The sequence below is a fragment of the Haliotis cracherodii genome, unplaced genomic scaffold (assembly GCF_022045235.1).
Source record: "Haliotis cracherodii isolate W230 unplaced genomic scaffold, xgHalCrac1.p SCAF_1, whole genome shotgun sequence".
In the NCBI taxonomy this organism is placed as follows: Eukaryota; Metazoa; Mollusca; class Gastropoda; order Lepetellida; family Haliotidae; genus Haliotis; species Haliotis cracherodii.
The window spans coordinates 61,107,968-61,131,057 of record NW_027266264.1 but is presented as its reverse complement, the minus strand read 5'-3'; the positions used below and the strand labels follow the sequence as shown (position 1 = coordinate 61,131,057).

General features: G+C 40.3%; 2 protein-coding genes across 2 annotated transcripts; one reads left to right on the top strand and one right to left on the bottom strand.

Moving 5' to 3' along the window:
• Positions 1-1,412: 1,412 nt before the first annotated feature.
• Positions 1,413-7,353, bottom strand: LOC139466783 (endonuclease 8-like 1). The gene is made up of 6 exons (XM_071248467.1): positions 6,822-7,353; positions 5,616-5,735; positions 4,716-4,861; positions 3,829-3,981; positions 2,682-2,746; positions 1,413-2,312 (listed from the first exon to the last, which is right to left on the bottom strand). Exons 1-6 carry the CDS (start codon positions 7,283-7,285, stop codon positions 1,827-1,829), a joined length of 1,434 nt encoding a protein of 477 aa, XP_071104568.1. The 5' UTR covers positions 7,286-7,353; the 3' UTR covers positions 1,413-1,826.
• A 1,521-nt stretch (positions 7,354-8,874) lies between these two features.
• On the top strand, positions 8,875-19,155 carry LOC139466775 (DNA repair protein complementing XP-A cells homolog). The gene is made up of 7 exons (XM_071248454.1): positions 8,875-9,003; positions 9,364-9,517; positions 10,850-10,965; positions 11,673-11,778; positions 14,350-14,515; positions 17,054-17,171; positions 17,915-19,155. Exons 1-7 carry the CDS (start codon positions 8,994-8,996, stop codon positions 18,064-18,066), a joined length of 822 nt encoding a protein of 273 aa, XP_071104555.1. The 5' UTR covers positions 8,875-8,993; the 3' UTR covers positions 18,067-19,155.
• The last annotated feature ends 3,935 nt before the right edge of the window (positions 19,156-23,090 follow it).

The window sequence follows — 23,090 nt, the reverse complement described above, 5'->3', positions numbered from 1 at the left end:
CCATATCGCCCACTTTCAGTTTTCTTACTGGTGCCTTAACAACCGTGTCCCATATCTCCCACTGTCGGTTTTCTACTGGTGCCTTAACAACCGTGTCCCATATCTCCCACTGTCGGTTTTCTACCGGTGCCTTAACAACCGTGTCCCATATCTCCCACTGTCGGTTTTCTACCGGTGCCTTAACAACCGTGACCCATATCTCCCACTGTCAGTTTTCTACCGGTATCTTAACAACCGTGTCCCAGATCTCCCACTGTCGGTTTTCTACCGGTGCCTTAACAACCATGTCCCATATCGCCCACTTTCAGTTTTTTTACTGGTGCCTTAACAACCGTGTCCCATACCTCCCACTGTCAGTTTTCTACTGGTGCCTTGACAACTGTTCCAATACGAGTCGACGGGCCTTTCAAAGTGGGAAGAGTGTGCACATGAAAACTAAAGGATGTTGCGTCGTTAGATATCTAGAATGGAGAAATAACATCTCCATTTCACGTATTTGTTTTTCACAGGTGAACGTGGATGTTGCTTAGCCATATCCTGACTGACTGTAGACAATCGAGTCTGGACAAGAATAGATTAATGAGAGTAAGGGAAACGCCATTGTGTGTGGTGGCACAAGCACACGCAGCATGCGATCCTGGGGTCTACTGGATCGGTTAACCAACCCGTGATGTTTGCTGTTAGTGGTTTGGTGGATTAAACATAAATATTGTACGGACGTTTCACTCATTTTTGAAAGTTTTTTGTTGTATTTCTGCTATATCGATCGCTTAATAAATAACCCCGCAAGGTCCAAGCTGACCAGTGGTAGATGATGAACAAAGATATACACAGAGCATCCTGAGAGGCTGCCGCACAATCACACTGAGCCTGGTATTCTTGACACCAAGTTTGGCCCGAAATCACCATACGGTTGAAATTTGGTATGCTATAAAGGGTATTACCCTAATCAGCTATGAGGTAAAAACTTTATCATACCAACAAAAACATGAGATGAGATGAGATGAGGTGAAATGGGGTTTAACGTTGTGTTAAGATTATTGTACTAAGCCATGTGTGTTTGAGGGCTTGTAATAGTCTGGACTAATGCTGGTTTTATAGTGCTACCCCACTGGGATACCATGTCGCAGTTTAACATGGATATCCCTCTCAGACACATTATACAAGCTCAGAGCTAATCGGTCCTTGTTTTATTCCCTTAATGCCGCGCGCCAGGCTGGGTAACAACAAGTACCTCAATTTAAACCTCATTTGGAATGACACGACGGGATAGAACTACCGACCTCCCAGTCTCCGGGCAGACGCTCTGTCCACTACAACACTGAGGCTGTCTACAAACACATGAAGAATAAAACGATATTAAGAAGTTTTTTTTAGACTAAAGAAAACAAAAGCCTATATTGTGTTGTTACATTTATTTAAAAACATGCAGTGATGGTCCTGTGATGAATGGTCGATGGATGGTCGATTGGTTGGTTAATGGATGGTTGATGGATGGTTGATGGATGGCCGATGGATAGTCGATGGATGGTTGATCGAACATGTACGCCACACTCCCCACTTCTTCTTACATCTCACTTAGTCAGACTCATTTATTATACATTTGGACCAGATCATAATTAGACACTTGTTTCACAGTTTAGAACATTTCTGTCAGGTTGATTTGAGGTATAATACCAATAAACTATTAATTCAAGTAAAGAAGTAAAGGCATACATATAGCTTTCTAGTACTATTTACATTTCCAGGGTTGGTCTCTAAAATTTCATGTTGTACCTATTATATATTTCTAAAAATGTCCGAATAAGAACAAATATTCAACTGACTCATCTCTTGCAAGATTGTCTGATGCCCCTCCCATTATTTTTCAACTTTTTGACTGAACTGTTCACATCCCCAGAACTAGAACTTGTCCTGGACTCTCTGGAGCAGGTCCTGGTGGTCCTCCTTGCACCACCCTTGACCTTGACCTTGACCTCTGCCCGCTTCCCTACATTGGTCAAGCTGTCCCCAACACCTTCATCTACATCACTTGATTTTCTGTTTCTGCCTGGCTTCCCTCTGGAGGACTTGGCAACCTTTTCTTGTGATGTGGATGATTTGGCCACTTTCTGGGTCCTTGCATTGTTTGCCTTCACATTTTCAACCGATTTTGACCTTTTAACTTTTTCTGTTTTAGCTGTCTTTGGTTTTGGTTTTGGTTTGGTTTCCTTTTCAACTGTGTCATGAAGTTTTTTTCTTGTCATTCTGCCATCTGTTTTCTTTTTCTTAGTTGGAGACTGAAGAACCTCTGGCAGTTCTTCACCTGCTTCCTATAAACCATGAAAATATCACAAGTTTTGACTGTCATGACTTTAAATGAGCTCAGTGAAAGCCTCTTACATGGAGGACATTCCAGTCATCAACACATTGGACTGGGATAGTTTAATCATAGCAATCATTTGTATCAGGACAGACACACAGATTTAGACGGATGTTTCCCTGGGAATGCACCAATTAATGAGACAGTTAAACTAAAAATATTTTAAATTCAAAACTCATTTCCATTTACAAGCTCTTCACTGTTCGTCAAATTGTTTATTGATCGCGTAAAGTTTATCTCTCTTTCCACAAACAAGGCTAATTATCGTGCATTCTAGTTGCACAAGTCTCCTGGGTGTATCTTGGTGTATTCTACTTACCACCATCTGTTCTACCTTCCTCTTCACTATCTTGGAAGTCTTCTTCACCCTCTTAGTTTTTTGTTCTGAAACAAAATTAGATAAGTGAAACACATGTATGCATATACATGCATAGAGCAAGTTGCTATTTAAGATTGTTGGTTATTTGTTTGTTGTTCTGAAACAAAATTAGATAACTGAAACACGTATATGCATATACATGCATAAAGCAAGTTGCTATTTAAGATTGTTGGTTATTTGTTTGTTGTTCTGAAACAAAATTAGATAACTGAAACACATGTATGCATATACATGCATAGAGCAAGTTGCTATTTTAAGATTGTTGTTTATTTTATTTATTTATTGTTCTGAAGGAGTGAGTGAGTGAGTGAATATGGTTTTACGCCGCTTTTAGCAATATTCCAGCAATATCAGGGGAACACCAGAAATGGGCTTCACACATTGTACCCATGTCGGGAATCGAACGCGGGTATTCTGTGTGGTGAACGAACGCTTTAACCACTAGGCTACCCGACTGCCCCTGTTCTGAATGAAAAATTAGATAACTGAAACACGTATATACATGCTTAGAGCAAGTTGCTATTTACAATTGTTGTTTATTTGTTTGTTGCTTTACGCTACACTCAGTAATATTCCAGCTATATGACGGCAGTCTGTAAATAATCAAGTCTGGACCATTTTTAACAATATCATAATGTTTTCAGAGTAATAAGGGTGGATAGCCTATCTTAGACATTTACTATGTTAGTCCCATGAGAACCCGTGAAGATCCAGGTAAGAATTGGTCTGCAGCAACCCATGCTTGAACATGTTGAAGTAAGAGGCGACAAACAGGATTGGGTGGACAGACTTGCTGACTTGGTTGATTCATGTAATTGTATTCCAACAGCATAGATCAATTCTGTGTGAAACCCATTTCTGGTGACCACGCCGTTATATTGCTCGAATATTGCTAAAAGTGGCGTGAAACCATACTCACTCACTCATGACATCAATCACTGGACTGTCTGGTCCAGACTCGATTATTTACAGACCGCCGTCAAATAGCTGGAATATTGCTGAGTGCGACGTTAAACAACAAACAATTGTCCATGAGCAAGGGAAGGGAGGCAACTCTGTACAGCAAATTGATCCTATGTGGCCTCACCTTTTGGCACCATGGGTCCCGGGTCTCCGGTGAACCAGATGGTTCTCTTGTTGTGGTCTGCCATGTTCTTCATCGCAGGATTGTAGTAGCACTGGAGCCAATCGGTGAACTTGGTGAAGGATTTCTCGCCATAAAGACCATACCCGGTTGCCCCTGCCAAATCCACGACATTCTTGTTACAGTGGAATCATATATTAAAGAAGAAATGTTTTTGTCTGCAAGAAGGCCTGCATGATCCCAAGACAAAATGATATTAACCTTAGATACATCATATATATACTGGAATTTCTGAAACTTTACATATTTTACAAAACGTTACAAAGAGCATAAAAATGTTTTATGAACACGATAATAAAGCATCAGTACTATGAATCTGGGTTAGATACGGTCACTAGTTTATTAAATGGAACTTGATTTGCCCCCTGATCGAAGTTATCAGTATGGTAGTTACATGAACGACAAGTCCGAGATCAGGTATGGACTAGTTGGACTACCCCTCCGTATGTCTTACAGCTTTGGGGAGGTTGGGTAGCCTAGTGGTTAAAGCGTTTGCTCGCCCTGTCGAAGACCCGGTTTCGATTCCCGATATGGGTACGATGTGTGAAGCCCATTTCTGTTGTCCCCCGCCATGATATTGCTGGAATATTGCTACAAGCGGCATAAAACCACACTTACTCACTGGCTCTTACAGCTCTCTTCAAATTGCTCAAAGCCTTGAGCAAATAATACAGTGGTTGATGTTGTGAGCATTATAATGGTAAACTGACAGTCACTCAGGACACAGATGAGAGTAGCCACTGCCCACAGATCACCCAACCACTACTGTCCAAACCATGCAGCCAACTGTGTTCATCTTGACTAACTTCAAAACAAGCAACAAGTTTCACCTATTTCAATGACCTCTAGAGGCAGGAGGTTGCACATTTGCAGGATGTCTGGACTCTCAGACTTGACCACCACTTTCTTCTCTTCCTGACCAGGGGCCAGTTTCTCCAGCACTGACCGTGCACATTCAAATGGCCGCACTCCACCTCTGTCAAATGCAGACAATAATTTACATACATTTATATCATTTTACATATGACATTTTATTTATATATACCTTTACAAATATATGTTTCATTTTCCATGCACATTATTTTACATATATCATTTTCAAAATTAGGTTACTATGACAAACAGTGATCCCTCGCTATTGTGCTCTTAGATAAAGCGCTACCTCGGTTACTACGCGCGGTAACACATGGCTCCCAAAATTTATGTACATTTTTAAAACTGAGAGTTACACAGACATGATTGTATTGTTGTTCGTTGTACATTTGCACATAATGCTTCTCATTGCATAATCAACCGTTTATCGCTGAATGGAGTTCTAATAATCTGTTTGAAAACATCTGCGGCAAGTCCCGGAAATACGATTAATTGCCTTAGAAGGGACTAACGGGATCGGGTGGTCAGCCTCGGTGTCTTGTTTGATGCATATCATTGTATCCCATTTGCGTGGATCAATGCTCATGTTAATCACTGGATTGTCTTGTCCAGACTCGAATATTTACAGGCCGCCGTCATACAGCTGGCGTTGAACAACAAACAAACAAAAGAGTCAAGATTCAAGATTCAAAAGATTCTGTCCACTATGCTGCCTCTCATTTGAATAAGACCTGTTTGAACGAGTCTATGGTGATCGTGATGACAGCTTAGTTTGTTCCCAACACAAAATTACTGCAAGTAGAACAGGTGGGTGAGAGAGTAGTTAGCCTTGCCCCATTACTGACTCCAGCACCTACCTGTATAGTATTTCTGCTCGGAGATAGTTTCCAATACCATTGAAGTACTTCTGGTTGAGCAAAACTTCACAGATTGGTTTGTTGAAAGCTGCCTGGTGAAGGTTGTCCAACACTCTCTGTCTGAAACCGCAGTGTTATAACTAAGTGAGCGGGGTCTAACACTGCTTTTAAATATTTTCTTCTGCTATATCATAATATCAGTTTGATTTGGGGGGAATGGCTTACAGCTCGATCATAACATTAAAAATTACCACTTTGGTGAAACTCTCATGTACATGAGTAGAGAGCTGATGAACCTATGAACATAATCAGGGAAAACCTGGATTCAAACCAAGGTCATTGTCTTCTGGCACATCTAGCTAAGGGATGCAACACCACACAGCGTGTTGCTGCATGCTATCAGACTGAGCCACTTGTGCCCCTGGCATGGTGACCATGAGGCTGATATCCCAACTTTCACTGTCAAAAATTTTCACTGTTTTCACAGAAGATAAATAAGTAAATAAATGGGTTTTTTTCTAATGCTTCTCTAAAAGGGCTGGGATGGGAAACTTAGGTACTCAGGTCAGTTGGGTAACTGAGTAGGACCCGGGTACCCACAGGACTACCTGGACCCGTGGTTAGTTACGAGATATATTGTTTAATGACATAAAATATCCAGAACTGTATGGTTACACTACAAGTCACTAATGTTCGCATTTCTTTTTGACTATGCATCCATTCTTTCTGACGATGGTTCAATAAAGATATAACTTAAGTCAACTTCAGTGTATGCATGACCAGACTGTTTAATACATGTATCTAAATATGTTTTGCCAGGGCTATGTTAAAACAATTCCCAATCAGACATTTTGTAAATATCTCTTGAGAGCTACAGCGGGTACCCGGGTAGGGTTGAGTAAATGGGGGGATGGGTAATCAGGTAGTAAATCTGGACTCATCCCAGCCCTATTCTCATATATATATATGTCACAAAATACAGCATATTATATATGAGACTATTTCAGACTGTTTGATAGATGTACCCCGGTATGTATAAATATAATAGACCACAGTACTAGTGATTTAATCAGCATAGTTGATGACCATCTTGACTGAAAGTCATAGTAACCATGGAGACATAACCTATTTATAAACAGAGTACACTGTTTGTGTAGTTTATCAAACAGTGTGATAAATAAGTTTTCAATTAACGATTCTGACTACCTAAACGCTGGATATTCGAACATCACACACGGCCCTCGATCAGCTCCCCAGTCAGCCCCCTCGCTCCACTTCCCAAACCGCCTTTGGTCAACGAAACTCAACACATTACGATTTGAACCTTCTTCCTCCTTGGTGTAGAAATTCAAATGAGAGTGTTTCTCCATTTCATCAATGCCACAAAAATGGAATTTTCCAGACATTCCAAACTGAAACATGATATCAACGGATCGTGGCGAGATTGCAGGTTTCTTTTTGTCATTGCTCGGCCTGTCATCTAAAGCTGTCAGTGTCAATTTTAACTCCTTCCCTCGCGACGAAGCCGAGATGGTGTACTCTTCGTGTTCCCAGCTCACATCCTTACTTTTATGCACCTCCGACTTCATAATCTCCCCAGCAAATACTCTTCCTTTGCAAACAAAGTTAACGAATCTACTTGCGAGGTGAAGTTCTGGACCTTCTGGCATTGCAATGTGGTTTAATCGCTACTTCCAACAGCCTGCCGTCAACACGTGTTTGTGTTTATGTAATTGTGCAAAACATTTAGGAGTTACCTCCCTTGTAACAGCTTGCATCAAGCTCCTTTCCAGCGCGTGGCACCTTCGTTACACTCTCGGTCGCATTGACAGTATAGAGCCAACGGGATATCGCTATGAGGAGCTTGGGCTTGCGTAACGACAGCTCAACCCCAGCACCCGGAGATTTGGATAAGTCGCTTTCACATGGACTTATAATATATGTAAAACAATACATTCCCAGTGTAAAGTGTCGAAATCAAAATAACCAACAAGCCCGTATTAAATTACTATTATTGTTTGTTACCAGAATGCCAAGAATTGACCCAAATTATGTAGTCTGTATGAGGTGCCTTTTAGCTTATCTAGATCTATTTTGCTATCAAGAACTCGTCTTTTTTACACAAACAGAAATATTGATGTCACAAATTCGATTTTAAGATATACAAAATAATTGAAATCATGAAATAGTTTTTGATATAACAAATGCGACTTTTAGATTTGGATTAATATAAAAAAAAGTTTGTTATTTTGTGATATGTTTTAAAAACAAATCGAATTTGTGTTATTAAAACATCAGAAGTATTTTTAATATCTTAATTACGATTTAGTGATAACAATAATTCATTCATATCTTTTAAGTGTATACATGAAACCAAATGTTCATTTCGTCATGTGAATTTATATTTTTTTCATCAGTCCCTTTTTCACATTAACTGCATGATTTATTCACTTATAATAATATTAATAATTCACTTAATATCGAAAATTACATTTCCATGTTGCTTTATCTATAAATGATTTAATGATATCAAATAACTGAATTTACGAATTTACGATATAACATCTATAATTAATTTTGTCATAACACAAATTCAAATAAATTAATATCAATCTGAAAAAACCCCATCGGTTTTAGTGATATATCTGAGAATTGAATTTGTTATATAAATACGATCCGGGTACGTAGAATAGGTGCAGCAACCCATGCTTTCCGTAAAAGGCGACTGCCGGGATCGGGTGGTCAGGCTCGCTGACTTGCATTGGTTGATGCATGTCACCGATCCCAATTGCGTGGATCGATGTTCATGATGTCAATCATTGGATTGTCTGGTCAGACTCGATTATTTACAGACCGCTGTCATATAGCTGGAATATTGCTGAATGCGGCGTTAAAAAAACAAACAAACAAACAATATAAATTAACACATTATTGATAAAAAAATATTGAATATAAATAGTACAACATTGTAAATAGTACACTAAACAACGTAACGAGATACATGTACACAACATACCAATATATATATGTGACAGTGTTAAGAAACGGCTAAACTGGTTCCACTGTTGGTACGCGTAGTGTAGGTAGACAGAAACCCAGTCTAAGCGCTGTAACACCATTGAGGTTTCTCATGTTGCCAGTGCGTTGTTTGAATACTCTATGCCTCTATTTGTGATTACAAATACTCGACTAAAGGAAGAAAGAGTTACTTCCCATTACTGTAGATGTCGCTAACTTTCAAGATGGCAGCCTCCATGTATTGAATTGTTTATCAACACAACTGTGATATTGCCATGATTGCAGTTGGCTACACATGCTGATATTACTCCCATAGAAATCTGACTGCTTGTGGTTTTTCAATTACTTGAGGCAGAAAACATGTCGGAAGGTACTTGTTTCCTGGCTTTAACACTCGTGATTTGTCTTGGTGCTGTTTTTGTTAACAATAGCTGATGCTGTTGTGTAAAGACTTCCGTCTGTATCCATGCTCTCTGATAAAGCATGAAAAGTAACTACAGGAATTGCTCAAATCTTGGATATGTTTCCAATCTTAGTGTATCACAAATTTATTTTATTTCCTATTGCGCTATTTAGATACTAAAGGTGTGTTATTCCTTTATCTGAAGATATCCTGGGTCTGTAAACTTATCGACTCAAAGGGTTGATATAAAGGATTTAAGAGGGCTTATATGGAAAGGTGGGACAGAAACAATGTATCTAATACATTGTAAACATGTGCTGTAAACAGATGCAGTTGATGACAGTCCACATAGTCCTGATACACAGGAATCTGAAACAAAACTGACCAAGGCACAGCTGGCCAGGATAGAGAGAAACAGGCAAAAAGCCCTCCTTCTAAAACAGGCTCGCTTACAGAGTAGGCCTTATCCAGAGGGAAAACCGTAAGTTTTGTGTTATCCTAATCATACATAGTGGTTATGCTTGTTTGTTTATTTGTTGTTTTATACTGCAGAAATATTTTGACAATATGAAGGCCTGGGAATAATTGTTTGGACCAAAGTTCAAGGCTGTCAGGTGCATTGGCACCTAATCAATCATATGACTTCAGCTTAGAACAACATTGGTCATAGTTTGTTTCATGAGGCCCCAATTTTCCAAACAAACTTAAGTTAAAAAATAAGTCATGCCTGCATGAGTTTTTACTCATATTGAGAAGACATGCATTCTCAAATGAAACTGAGTTCAATTTCTGACTCAAACTGTGTTTGAAACCACCTACAACTTAAGTGACCCTGTAAGTTTCTCATACTCAGGTTCAAACCCTGCAGGTACTTGTAATGTTGACATTTTGGTCTTCAGGCTGTTCAAGGTATCCCTACCAATCTGTTTGCTTCTATACCATTTTGTGAGGATGTCTTCACATCAAGGAAGTGATTCTTAAAGGGAATCTTTCTTGTGATGTTAGTTCTTTGTCCCATGATCCCAGAGTTATTTCAAAATATGATAGGGAAAAGGATGTCAGTGTCTTTGAACCCTACTCTCTAGGGACATCATGGGTATTATTGTTTCCTCTGTATTTATCAGTCATGGTTATCTTTTTCTCTGCTTCTGAATGAACAACTATTGTGGAGAAACTTGAAAATTATTCTCAAGTCTTGTCATTTGGACTGTGTTCAGAATTAGTCATCTGGTTTGATAAATACACTTATATCATGCATATCAATAATAACACTAATTTATGTTAACAAATGGTTCAGGAGTGATAGCTTTAAGCAAAATGACCAGTGTTGATAACAGTATGATATTGTATTTTTACTTTCCTTCATGTCTATTATGAAGCCGTTTGTGATCCTTGTCGACTTGGTGCCATTGTGTTTCACTTGACACAAACATAAATGACCTGAGGTTTGGACTTTCTTCCAACACTCTAATTCAGTTCAAAGTGGTGTTATACCCAACTCACTCAATTTCTTTCATATATTTACTAACCATGGTAACATATAAATTGAGTTATGTTTGAATAGATTCATATTTGTGAGTCAATGCTCAATAAATGTTAAACTGATGGCTTATTATATCTCTATTTGTGAGATGCTTCCTAAGCATTTGAAACACGTTTATTTGCGCTAACAAAGCCCACAATATAATAAGTATTTAAGAATTTGAAGAATTTCTCCACTGAATCCTTCAAGAACTGATTAGAATGTCCTTTCTTCTACTCTATTTCAACATTGTGATAGCTATGTAACCATGGTGATGCTGCTTGTTTGCAGGGACAAACACAAAGTTAAGGCTCCACCTCGTGAGATTGACTCTGGTGGAGGGTTCTACATTGAAGAAGACGATGAAGCTCTGCAGAATGTACACAAGAAAATCATCCATCCTGAAGGTAGCCCCTTGTTGTTATTCTCATATTTTTGGGCAGGGCATAGGACCCAGTCTTGTAAGAGTTATGTCCCTTGGACACATGAATCACGGTTCCACCTATTCATTGCTGAATATGTTTCTAGGTTCTACAGAACCCCAGCCACGTTCGTGGGCTTTACCGAAGTAGTAAACTTCTGAGACCTGTAGTACTTTGGGCTATTCTCTCATTTCAAGCAGACTCATTGTGATATAAGTGATGGTCAGTTGTGGTGATCGTGTGTGCCAAGATGGCACATAGTGTCCACTCTATAAACGACAGGCTTTCTTGACCTAGACTTGATTATACTAAAAACTCCAAGATATTCTTTCATTCTCAGTATGTTAACATGGTTAGGGGCCAAATTTCTTATTTACCTTATGGACCTGTGATGCTAGTGCCAGAAAATATTCAGATGCAGGCAAATGATGACAGTCTGAAGATTTGTATTTTGAAAATTATATGTGTATTGCAGGGTCATTTTCACATAGGCTATTACCATGGTAACACAGCTGAAGTATGACTATAGTGACTTAAGCATGATTAGCTGGGATGTCTATCTGGGATATCACCTCAATAATGTGTATACTAATTCTTTGTCCTGTACTGTTAGGGCTCAGTAGGCTTAATGGCTCTGGTATGTTGGTGTGTTTACATAAACAGAAGCTCAGAGGTGACTATGGTTGTTGCAGGTGCCGTGCTGGCAGTTGACAACCTCGTGTGTGATGGATGTGGGAAGGAGTTTATGGAGTCCTTCCTCCTCAACCACTTTGAATTGGCTGTCTGTGACATATGCAGGTGAGGAGCGTGAAGTCAGTTCAGCCATTTAATGTGTTTGTTTGACATATGCAGGTGAGGAGCGTGAAGTCAGTTCAGCCATTTAATGTGTTTGTTTGACATATGCAGGTGGGATCTGTGAAGTCAGTTCAGCCATTTAATGTGTTTGTTTGACATATGCAGGTGAGGAGCGTGAAGTCAGTTCAGCCATTTAATGTGTTTGTTTGACATATGCAGGTGAGGAGTGTGAAGTCAGTTCAGCCATTTAATGTGTTTGTTTGACATATGCAGGTGGGATCTGTGAAGTCAGTTCAGCCATTTAATGTGTTTGTTTGACATATGCAGGTGAGGAGCGTGAAGTCAGTTCAGCCATTTAATGTGTTTGTTTGACATATGCAGGTGGGATCTGTGAAGTCAGTTCAGCCATTTAATGTGTTTGTTTGACATATGCAGGTGAGGAGCGTGAAGTCAGTTCAGCCATTTAATGTGTTTGTTTGACATATGCAGGTGAGGAGCGTGAAGTCAGTTCAGCCATTTAATGTGTTTGTTTGACATATGCAGGTGGGATCTGTGAAGTCAGTTCAGCCATTTAATGTGTTTGTTTGACATATGCAGGTGAGGAGCGTGAAGTCAGTTCAGCCATTTAATGTGTTTGTTTGACATATGCAGGTGGGATCTGTGAAGTCAGTTCAGCCATTTAATGTGTTTGTTTGACATATGCAGGTGAGGAGCGTGAAGTCAGTTCAGCCATTTAATGTGTTTGTTTGACATATGCAGGTGAGGAGCGTGAAGTCAGTTCAGCCATTTAATGTGTTTGTTTGACATATGCAGGTGGGATCTGTGAAGTCAGTTCAGCCATTTAATGTGTTTGTTTGACATATGCAGGTGAGGAGCGTGAAGTCAGTTCAGCCATTTAATGTGTTTGTTTGACATATGCAGGTGAGGAGCGTGAAGTCAGTTCAGCCATTTAATGTGTTTGTTTGACATATGCAGGTGGGATCTGTGAAGTCAGTTCAGCCATTTAATGTGTTTGTTTGACATATGCAGGTGAGGAGCGTGAAGTCAGTTCAGCCATTTAATGTGTTTGTTTGACATATGCAGGTGGGATCTGTGAAGTCAGTTCAGCCATTTAATGTGTTTGTTTGACATATGCAGGTGAGGAGCGTGAAGTCAGTTCAGCCATTTAATGTGTTTGTTTGACATATGCAGGTGAGGAGCGTGAAGTCAGTTCAGCCATTTAATGTGTTTGTTTGACATATGCAGGTGAGGAGCGTGAAGTCAGTTCAGCCATTTAATGTGTTTGTTTGACATATGCAGGTGGGATCTGTGAAGTCAGTTCAGCCATTTAATGTGTTTGTTTGACATATGCAGGTGAGGAGCGTGAAGTCAGTTCAGCCATTTAATGTGTTTGTTTGACATATGCAGGTGGGATCTGTGAAGTCAGTTCAGCCATTTAATGTGTTTGTTTGACATATGCAGGTGAGGAGCGTGAAGTCAGTTCAGCCATTTAATGTGTTTGTTTGACATATGCAGGTGGGATCTGTGAAGTCAGTTCAGCCATTTAATGTGTTTGTTTGACATATGCAGGTGAGGAGCGTGAAGTCAGTTCAGCCATTTAATGTGTTTGTTTGGCATATGCAGGTGGGATCTGTGAAGTCAGTTCAGCCATTTAATGTGTTTGTTTGACATATGCAGGTGAGGAGTGTGAAGTCAGTTCAGCCATTTAATGTGTTTGTTTGACATATGCAGGTGGGAACTGTGAAGTCAGTTCAGCCATTTAATGTGTTTGTTTGACATATGCAGGTGGGGACAGTGAAGTCAGTTCAGCCATTTAATGTGTTTGTTTGACATATGCAGGTGGGGAGCGTGAAGTCAGTTCAGCCATTTAATGTGTTTGTTTGACATATGCAGGTGGGGACAGTGAAGTCAGTTCAGCCATTTAATGTGTTTGTTTGACATATGCAGGTGGGGACTGTGTTGCAGTGTGCAGTGTTTGTTTGACATATGCAGGTGGGGACTGTGTTGCAGTGTTTGTTTGACATATGCAGGTGGGGACTGTGTTGCAGTGTGCAGTGTGCAGTGTTTGTTTGACATATGCAGGTGGGAACTGTGTTGCAGTGTTTGTTTGACATATGCAGGTGGGGACTGTGTTGCAGTGTGCAGTGTGCAGTGTTTGTTTGACATATGCAGGTGGGAACTGTGTTGCAGTGTGCAGTGTGTTCAACGGTTGATGTGATTGTTGTCCGTGGGTATTACAACAGTACGCAGCCTTCCTATCTTTTATAGACCCTGAAACTGCAGAAAGCAGAATCAATTCAGGTCATCCTGTAAAACCATTTGAAAATCACAATTGGTTTTTCAAAACGATGAGTTGCAGACTAGGTATACAAAGCTATGAATATTAATGATATGCTTATTTCAGTTTTGGACTAGGTTTGTAGACAATATCATTACACAAATACTTTTCTTATGAAAAACATAACAAGCTGTTAATTAAGCATGTTAAGTGTTGAGTCTTAATGGTACATTATATGAATCTTACATTGTTGAATCTTTAAGTGTTTGATTATGTTTGTTTCATCTTGCATGCAGACAAAATGAGGAAAAGTATGGTTTAATCACTAAATCTGATGCAAAGAAGAGGTTTCTCCTGAAGGACTGTGACTTTGATCAAAGAGAACCGGCACTGAAGTTCATCATCAGGAAGAACCCGCATAATCCAAGATGGGGGGATATGAAGCTGTACCTCGAAACTCAGGTAGGCACAAACCTTATGGAAGCTGTACCTCGAGACTCAGGTAACCGCAAACCTCAATGAAGCAGTTCCTCGAGACTCAGGTAAATGCAAACCTCACTGAAGCAGTACCTCGAGACTCAGGTAACCGCAAACCTCACTGAGGCAGTACCTCGAGACTCAGGTAACTGCAAACCTCACTGAGGCAGTACCTCGAGACTCAGGTAACTGCAAACCTCACTGAGGCAGTACCTCGAGACTGAGGTAACCGCAAACCTCACTGAGGCAGTACCGCGAGACTCAGGTAACTGCAAACCTCACTGAGGCAGTACCTCGAGACTGAGGTAACCGCAAACCTCACTGAGGCAGTACCTCGAGACTCAGGTAACTGCAAACCTCACTGAGGCAGTACCTCGAGACTCAGGTAACCGCAAACCTCACTGAGGCAGTACCTCGAGACTCAGGTAACTGCAAACCTCACTGAGGCAGTACCTCGAGACTGAGGTAACCGCAAACCTCACTGAGGCAGTACCTCGAGACTCAGGTAACTGCAAACCTCACTGAGGCAGTACCTCGAGACTCAGGTAACCGCAAACCTCACTGAGGCAGTACCTCGAGACTCAGGTAACCGCAAACCTCACTGAGGCAGTACCTCGAGACTGAGGTAACCGCAAACCTCACTGATGCAGTACCTCGAGAGTCATTGTTTGATGCTGTATTGTGTGCTTATGGCGATGTGAGTTCAGGTGATATGGGTTTAACCTCACATTCATGGTTGTTGCACATACTTACTGATGTTCATGCACTTGTCTGCAGCAGCTTGTAGTAGTCCGGACTTTTGCGGGTTTGATAGTACTAGTCCATTGACGTACCATATTTCGCATTTCGAACAGTCACTTGACTAAGGAGATACCATTAGATAACTGCTAGATGTTTGTTGTGTTAGTAGGTAAGGGAGGTAACTCCAGTCAGTTGCAGATATGTCAATTCAGTGGCTTTCAGCAGGTCAGAATAATCTCTATATTGTATAAAGGAAAGGGAGGTAATTCCAGAAGGTGTACAAACTTGGTACAGTAGGGTGTTCTGGCACCAGATTGTGGCTGCTTATCAAGTGGGATAATAGTAAAAGTAATAGAAATATGTTCAAAGTTAACATAAGTCAGTGGCTCGACTGAGCCTAGTACAATTCAGAAAGGACTTGCAACATTTCCTTGTGGACTACCACTGTACCACGCGTAAGATGTCAACTCCAGAGCTGATTATTTTTATGGACTTATGAAAATAAATATTTATCCTGCAGGACCCAAAACATAAAAGAGTGCTTTGATGTACTTGTTTGTTTGTTTGTTGTTTAACGCCGCACTCAGCAGTATTCCAGCTATATGACAGCGGTCTGTAAATAATCAAGTCTGGAACAAACAATCCACTGATTGACATCATGAGCATCAAACCACGCAACTGGGATACGATGACATACATCAACCAAGTCAGCGAGCCTGATCACATGATCCGGTTAGTCGCCCCTTACGACAAGCATAGTTGCCTATTACGTCAAGCATGGGTTGCAGAGGACCTATTCAACCACGGAGTAGTGGTACTGACAAGTTGCTGCTGATTGGAAGCTCCATTGAGAACCACAACAGTTTATGGCTCTGAATTTTGTCAATCGGGCACTGATACTACCTCAGCCAGAAAAAAGGCCTGTTGGGTAGCCTAGTGGCTAAAGCGTTCGCTCGTCTCGCCGAAGACCCGGGTTCGATGTCCGACATGGGTACTATGTCTGAAACCGATTTCTGGTGTCACCCGCAATGATATGCTGGAATATTGCTAAAAGCGGCGTAAAACCATACTCACTCACTCAACAAGAAAATCCAGTGGTCAATAGTGTAAGCATCTTCCACACATGGGCAGGTATAAGAAGAGAGTCATTTGTGATATGACTGAAATATTGGTTCCACTGGCATTAATCACAGCTATCACAAAATCCCAATTTGGTTGATGGGATCGGGTTGCAGTGCTTACTGCTGATTGTTTGTTTGTTGTTTAAAGCCACTTTCGGAAAGATTCCGGCTATATGATGGCTTTCAGTAAATAATCAAGTCTGGAACAGACAATCCATTGATTGACATCATGAGCAATGATCTACACAGTTGGGAGAGGATGACATGCATCAACCAAGTCAGCGAGCCTGACCACCCGATCCTGTTAGTTGCCTCTTACGACAAGCATGGGTTGCTGAAGACCTATTCCAACCCAGATCTTCATAGGGGAAATACTACTTATGGCTTGCACAAAATTAGAAGTGTATCTATGGTAATGTGACAGGCCTCTTGTCCAATAGAAAAGTGGTATTTTATGTGAATTTCACATTGAAACATTTTTAAATCATGACCATTATGATGTATCAAGACTGAAGAGACAACCAGTTTCATATTTGTTTAGAATTGTGATTGCAGTTGCCTTGTTCCTAGTCCATGCACTAGCTATTCCTCCAGCCTCTGGGTAATGAGATGTATGTCAGCTGTCATATGGGACTTACTGATGCATGACTCGCTGCTACAGGTTACAGATCGGGCCATGGAAGTGTGGGGGGACGAGGAGAAACTGGAGGAACAACATGAGAAGAGAGATCAGAACAGAGAGAAGTCCAAACAGAAAAAGTTTGATAAGAGAGTTAAAGGTATGTGATCAATAGATGAAACATGAATTGTTGGATAGGCATTACTTAGAAGTTGAAGGATGACAAAGTAGACACCATTTATGGATAACAACTTCTTTAATCACTGTGAAGGCAATTTGTATGGTGCAGGACTTGAATGACAACAATGTAAGGATCTATACCGAAATTCACCTTTACAGTGATTTAAGAAGTTGTGTCTACTTTGTAAGAGGAAACATACTCACACTAGGGTTGTAGGACTGCCTCAGTGGTCTAGTGGATAGAGCATCTACCTCAGAGCGGAAGGTCGTGGTTCGATCCTTGGCCGCATCATACCTAAAAAGTTAAATAATGGTACTTGTTGTTATGCTGCCTGGGCTAGCACTTTCAAATCAACATTAATCAAATACAAGCAGACACTTTCCCCCCACAATAGTAAAATGTGAGATTGTAATCTAGATGTGAGTCATTGTGTAACTGTTGAATTATTTTGGCCACTAATTTGCTGAAAGTTTGTATGTACACGATACACTGATCATGCATAAAGGGTAATTAACAAGGGACATATACTCATGATTTCCTGATCCCCGAACTGGAACATACCATCTGCATTAACAGGGTGTCACAGTAAACCATTGAATAACAGGACCTTTCAGAGAAATTCAGCCAAAGAGTGGTTTGGTCCATGAATATCCATTAATTTGGCTAAAACGTCCTATGATTGAATGACAGAGAACTACAATCCACTCTTGTCTTATCTGCAGAGTTGCGGATGGCAGTCAGAAGCAGCTTATGGAGGAAAGATTCAGGATCCCATGAACATGACTTTGGTGAAGAAACATACGACGAAGATGAGGATATGTACTCCAAAACATGCAAATCGTGTGGGCATGTGATGACATATGAAAAGATGTGATGAAATTTAGAACAATATGATGTATGGAATGAGGAAGTCTATGATGAGTATGGATGACCAGTATAAACATCTAATGGATAGTTTATCATAGTTCTTGGTATTGGCTATCAGTGGTGTATGATTAGAAGGCGTTAATGCGCAAGCAACATATTCTCAAAGATGTTCTCAAGTGTGATCAAAATGTTGGACTGTCTGATCCTGGTTTAGGGATCTACAAAGACAAATGGAGAACTCGAAGGTCACTATGAGTTAACATGTCTGGGTGTGGTCACTGTGATGTGGACCTGTGAAGATCCAGAGTAGAATAGGTCGTCAGCAACCCATAAATGGCGACTATACTTGTCGTAAGAGGCGACTAACAGGATCAGGTGGTCAGGCGCACTTACTTGGTTGATGCATGTGATTGTATTCCAATTGGGTGGATTGATGCTCTTGATGTCAAAAACTGGATTGTCCGGTCAAGACTTGATTATTTGCAGACTGCCATCATGTACCTGGAATCTAGCTGAGTGCTGCGTCAAACAACAAACAAACAAACAAACTACTGTGATGTATTGTTTCATGGGTTTAAGAAGCTCATTATAAATGAGACGGGCCATACAAAAAAAATAAAATTATGTTCTTCTCCTGATATTGAAATATTTGGCAATTTTCATTGGACAAGCATCACTGCATGTTGTAATAGATTCATCATGGAAGGTAACATTTTCAATCGGCAATGGAAAAGACCGTTTTCTCTTGTGACCAAAGGCCTTTGGATATGCAGAATGTCTGTTTGCGGCTTCCTAGGTCTGTTGGTGTAGTGGGGTAGCCTAGTAGTTAAAGCGTTGGCTCATCATGCCGAAGACCCGGGTTCGATTCCCCAGCTGGTTACAATGTGTGAAGCCAATTTTCCTGTGTCCCCCACCGTGATATTTGCTGGAATATTGCTAAAAACGGCGTAAAACCATACTCACTCACTCACTCTTACGTTTGTTTCAAATATCACGGAAGTTGATGAATCTTATTGGTATAGATTATGAATTGTACTTGATTAAAATAATAAAAATGAATTTGACATGCCTAATTTAAATATTTATTATAATTAATTCCTACACCATAACTACAACAAATTGTTATCAGTGAATTGCATTTTTGCAATGCTATTTCTTTTCAATTTGTATTGATGTAAAGAATGAACAATCACAATAATTGTTTGGGTTATTTGTCCCAGTGGATGTGTTGATGTTGGACATGATGCACAATCCGCTCATCTCACTGCATTATCATCTTTTATCATATCAAAGAACAACTGCATAATATTCAGAATGATGGTAGTATGACATTATAGAACTATACCCAGTGTGGTTATTGAAGGGTCGCCTCGGTATGGAGGGTGTCAAACACGAACAGACACCAACAACGTCAAAAGGTCTGAGTATGTTGACAATGTGATCAACAGTTGAAGAACATGTTGTTTATGCCCATGTCAAACAGATTGGATGCATTTATGAAACTAGAAAATGGATAACGTTTATTAAAAACAATGAAACATGCAAGATTGAAGGTGATGGAAGAAGATACCAAAACACACCTGAACACAACCAGCGGTTGAACCCATGCACGTGCAATACATGACATGTAACAGTCAATGCGGGTACAAAATGGTTCATTTCAGATGCAACTCAACTGCATCTTGGAAGTTGAAAATGTGACGTTTTGTCTGCGTGACCAGCTCAGTAAGATGCTGAGTATATAAAGAAAGCATGAAGATAAGATACTATATATGGTTATCTATAAGAGAGGAAAACTAAGATTAATGATGAACAGATATTTAATTATTAATCTGAATCTGGTATATTCTTTTATACCTGATTGGCATATACCCCAGTAAATACATTTTTGACAAATTACTATAGTTTAAGACTACAGTGTTTCAATGTAGAAACCTGTGAAGATTCCTGGGGTAGAATAGGTCTTTAGCAACCCATGCTTGCCGTAAAAGGTGACTATGCTTGTCGTAAAAGGCGACTAACGGGATCGGGTGGGCAAGATTGCTGACTTAGTTGATGCATGTCATCGATCCCAACTGTGTGGATCGATGCTCATGATATCAATCACTGGATTGTCAGGTCTAGACTCGATTATTTACAGACCGCCGTCACATAGCTGGAATATTGCTGAGTGCGGCGTTAAACAACGAACCAAACCAAAAAATCAATGTAGAAATTCTAGACTGCTAAAGTGAAATTAACAAATCTTAAACTGTTCGGACAAATGTGGGAATCTACAGTGTTTCGGATTCATAAAGCCATAATTTCACAACTGTGGACTTTGTGTTTTTCATTTACCTATTGTGTATGAGTTTAAGGCAAGTTTGTACATTATTTCTGTTACATCAGACATTGCAGCTTAATGTAAGAGGAATACCTAAAACCACGTGGGTGACGTAATTCCATTGTTTTAATGTCAGGACTGACAGTTGGTTGTCAGTTATTCGTTGAAGCATCACGGAACTATATCTTATTTTGTCGCTCAAGTGAATATTTTTTCAAAATTTGGGGGAAAACGTGTGTCGCAAGCAGGGCTTAAACCCTCATCGTGTGATTTGTGGACGTGTAATTATCGACCTGTCTTCGGGGACACATGACAGAACTTTATGAAATTATGTATTAAATATTTTCAAATATTTGTATTATCCTTTAGATGTTCGAATATATTATGTATATCATTATGTTACATCATAATGCCAATTACTATGTTCATGTTAAAGTATTAAAAATGGAAGTCCCGTTTTCGACCGACAATTAGTAGCCGTTTTCGACAAATGAGGTGCCGTTTTCGCCCGAGAAATCGGTGACATTTTGCTGAGGTGCCGTTTTAGCGTGCACCCTAAAGGATTTAGATAACCCTTTGCTTTTGAAAAACAAAAACAACAGATAAACATATAACCTTTTTCAGGGCGCTATATTTCCAATAATCCCCGTCAGCTTGTTTTCTAAACCTCCAAGCAATTGATAACGAACGAAACTGTAAAGAGTTCTGTATTGTAAATATCAACTCGCAACGGAGCTTGGCGCACGTGCAAAAGCACAAGAGAACGTTTTCCCCGTGCAACACGCAAAGACGACTCGCACACTGTAAATACAAGCCTCAAAGAGTTCGAGTTTATTTTCCAAATAATTTCCACAAGAGAATGTTTGTCAAAGTCTAAAGGTAGGGATGTATTTGAAGTAGGGGGGTGTCCTCGGAACGCTCCATTCTCAACAACTAATGCCTCGGCTCCTGTGGGTTCTCGGGTCCACTTTTGTTGAGGGATGAAGCGACATGATGCAGGCCATGGAGGTTGAGGACGTTATACCAAACACAGGTACTGTCTCACAAAACAAACATCACCCACAGGGATAATCTGGGATTTGACATCAGCATCTACATCTACAGAAGGTGAAGATCCAAACTAGAATTGATCTAACACGTGAAGATCCGGGGTAGAACAGGTCGTCGGCAACCCATCTTGCCGTAAAAGGCAACTATGCTTGTCGTAAGAGGCGGCTAAAGGGATCGGGTGGTCAGGCGATCAGACATCGTTTGATCGCATCGCAGTTTTTGCATTAATAAATACCTCTGTAGAATAAGTATTGGGGGTATAAATCTGGCCTAGGTGGCAGTGAGCCAGAATCACCATTCCCTATAAAGATTGTATAGCATTTACAGCGTAGAAGCATTGATGGGGTTCGGGAATGGGTCAGGTGGTGTAGGTATTGGGGTATAAATCTGGCTCCAGTGGAAGTGAGCCAGAATCATCATTACCTGTACTACTGGCGCACTGCCTTGGTTGATGCATGTCATGGATGCGTGGATCGATGCTCATGATATCAATCTGTGGATTGTCTGGTCCAGACTCGATAATATACAGACCGCCGTCATACAGCTTGAATATTGCTGAGTGCGGCGTTAAACAACAAATAAAAAAATATTAAAAAAAATATCTTCAGCTACTCGGCATAATTTACGTAAGAGGCGACTAGGGGATCGGGTGATCAGGCTCGATACGCGTGTCATCGTATCCCAATGGCGTAGATCGATGCTCGTTATGTCAATCACTGGATTGTGTGGTCCAGACTCGATTGGTAACTGACCGCCGTCATATACTGCAAAATAGCGCTGAGTGTGGCGTTAAACAACACACAAACATCTACATCTCGCTGAACTGCTAATCCTTTGTCAGCTCAGCCGTGATGGACCTGGTAAAGTGATTCAGCTATGCTGGATCCATTGATATCGGGCTCACTGTCATGTTGCTATGTTTGGTTTCTGACCGAAACCAGATAGTGTGATTGTTTTTCAGCTCACCAAGATTTAAATTTCAAAGTGGGTTTTGTCGTCGTGTGTTTACCGTACGTTCATGTCAGATGAAACTGTACGGGTGGCCCAAATAATGCTGCTTAAAGAATTCCGATCTGATGTTTCCCACGGAAGTGGTAATTTAAAACGGCCCCAATAGCGCAACGTTGAGTTGCTTATCCACATAACTTGACACGCCAACTAACTGACATTCTGTCCAAAGTGGCCTCAAAATAGGTCAATGTTTGTATGTTAATATATTCAGTGACAATTTTAACTCTTGTTACTGCGACCTTTCTACGTTTTCATGCGACGATAAATGATTTTCTTGTATCCATACATGACGGCACACTTGCTAAAATAAATTACTACTCGTTTTATGATCCCCCACAGCGTTTTGGTCAGTAAAATATCTCAAATGTGTTGTCATTAAGAGTTTCAAGTTCACTTCTGAAAATAGCTTTTCGTTTTGAGCCGTTTTAAAAAAATATTTATAGTCAAGAATTCACGTAAATATGCGTATCGCGATACGTATCGTATCGTGACCTTGGTGTATCGTTTCACCCGAGGCCGTCCTCTGGGACCTCCATGCTTTTAGGAGGTCCCTCTGACGATAAATACCATGGATTCATTCGCTACTATCTATAACCTTAACACGTTCCCTGATCATGAAAGGGTGCGATATGAAGATAAATTAGTGA

Coding starts and splice junctions, on each gene's coding strand:
- LOC139466783 (XM_071248467.1), bottom strand. CDS start 7,285: ATGCCAGAAGGTCCAGAACTTCACCTCGCAAGTAGATTCGTTAACTTT. Junction 4,862..5,615: donor CGAGCAGAAATACTATACAG/GTAGGTGCTGGA, acceptor TGCATTTGACAG/AGGTGGAGTGCGGCCATTTG. Junction 2,313..2,681: donor GGAAGGTAGAACAGATGGTG/GTAAGTAGAATA, acceptor CATGGTTTATAG/GAAGCAGGTGAAGAACTGCC.
- LOC139466775 (XM_071248454.1), top strand. Junction 11,779..14,349: donor GCTGTCTGTGACATATGCAG/GTGAGGAGCGTG, acceptor TCTTGCATGCAG/ACAAAATGAGGAAAAGTATG. Junction 17,172..17,914: donor GTTTGATAAGAGAGTTAAAG/GTATGTGATCAA, acceptor TCTTATCTGCAG/AGTTGCGGATGGCAGTCAGA.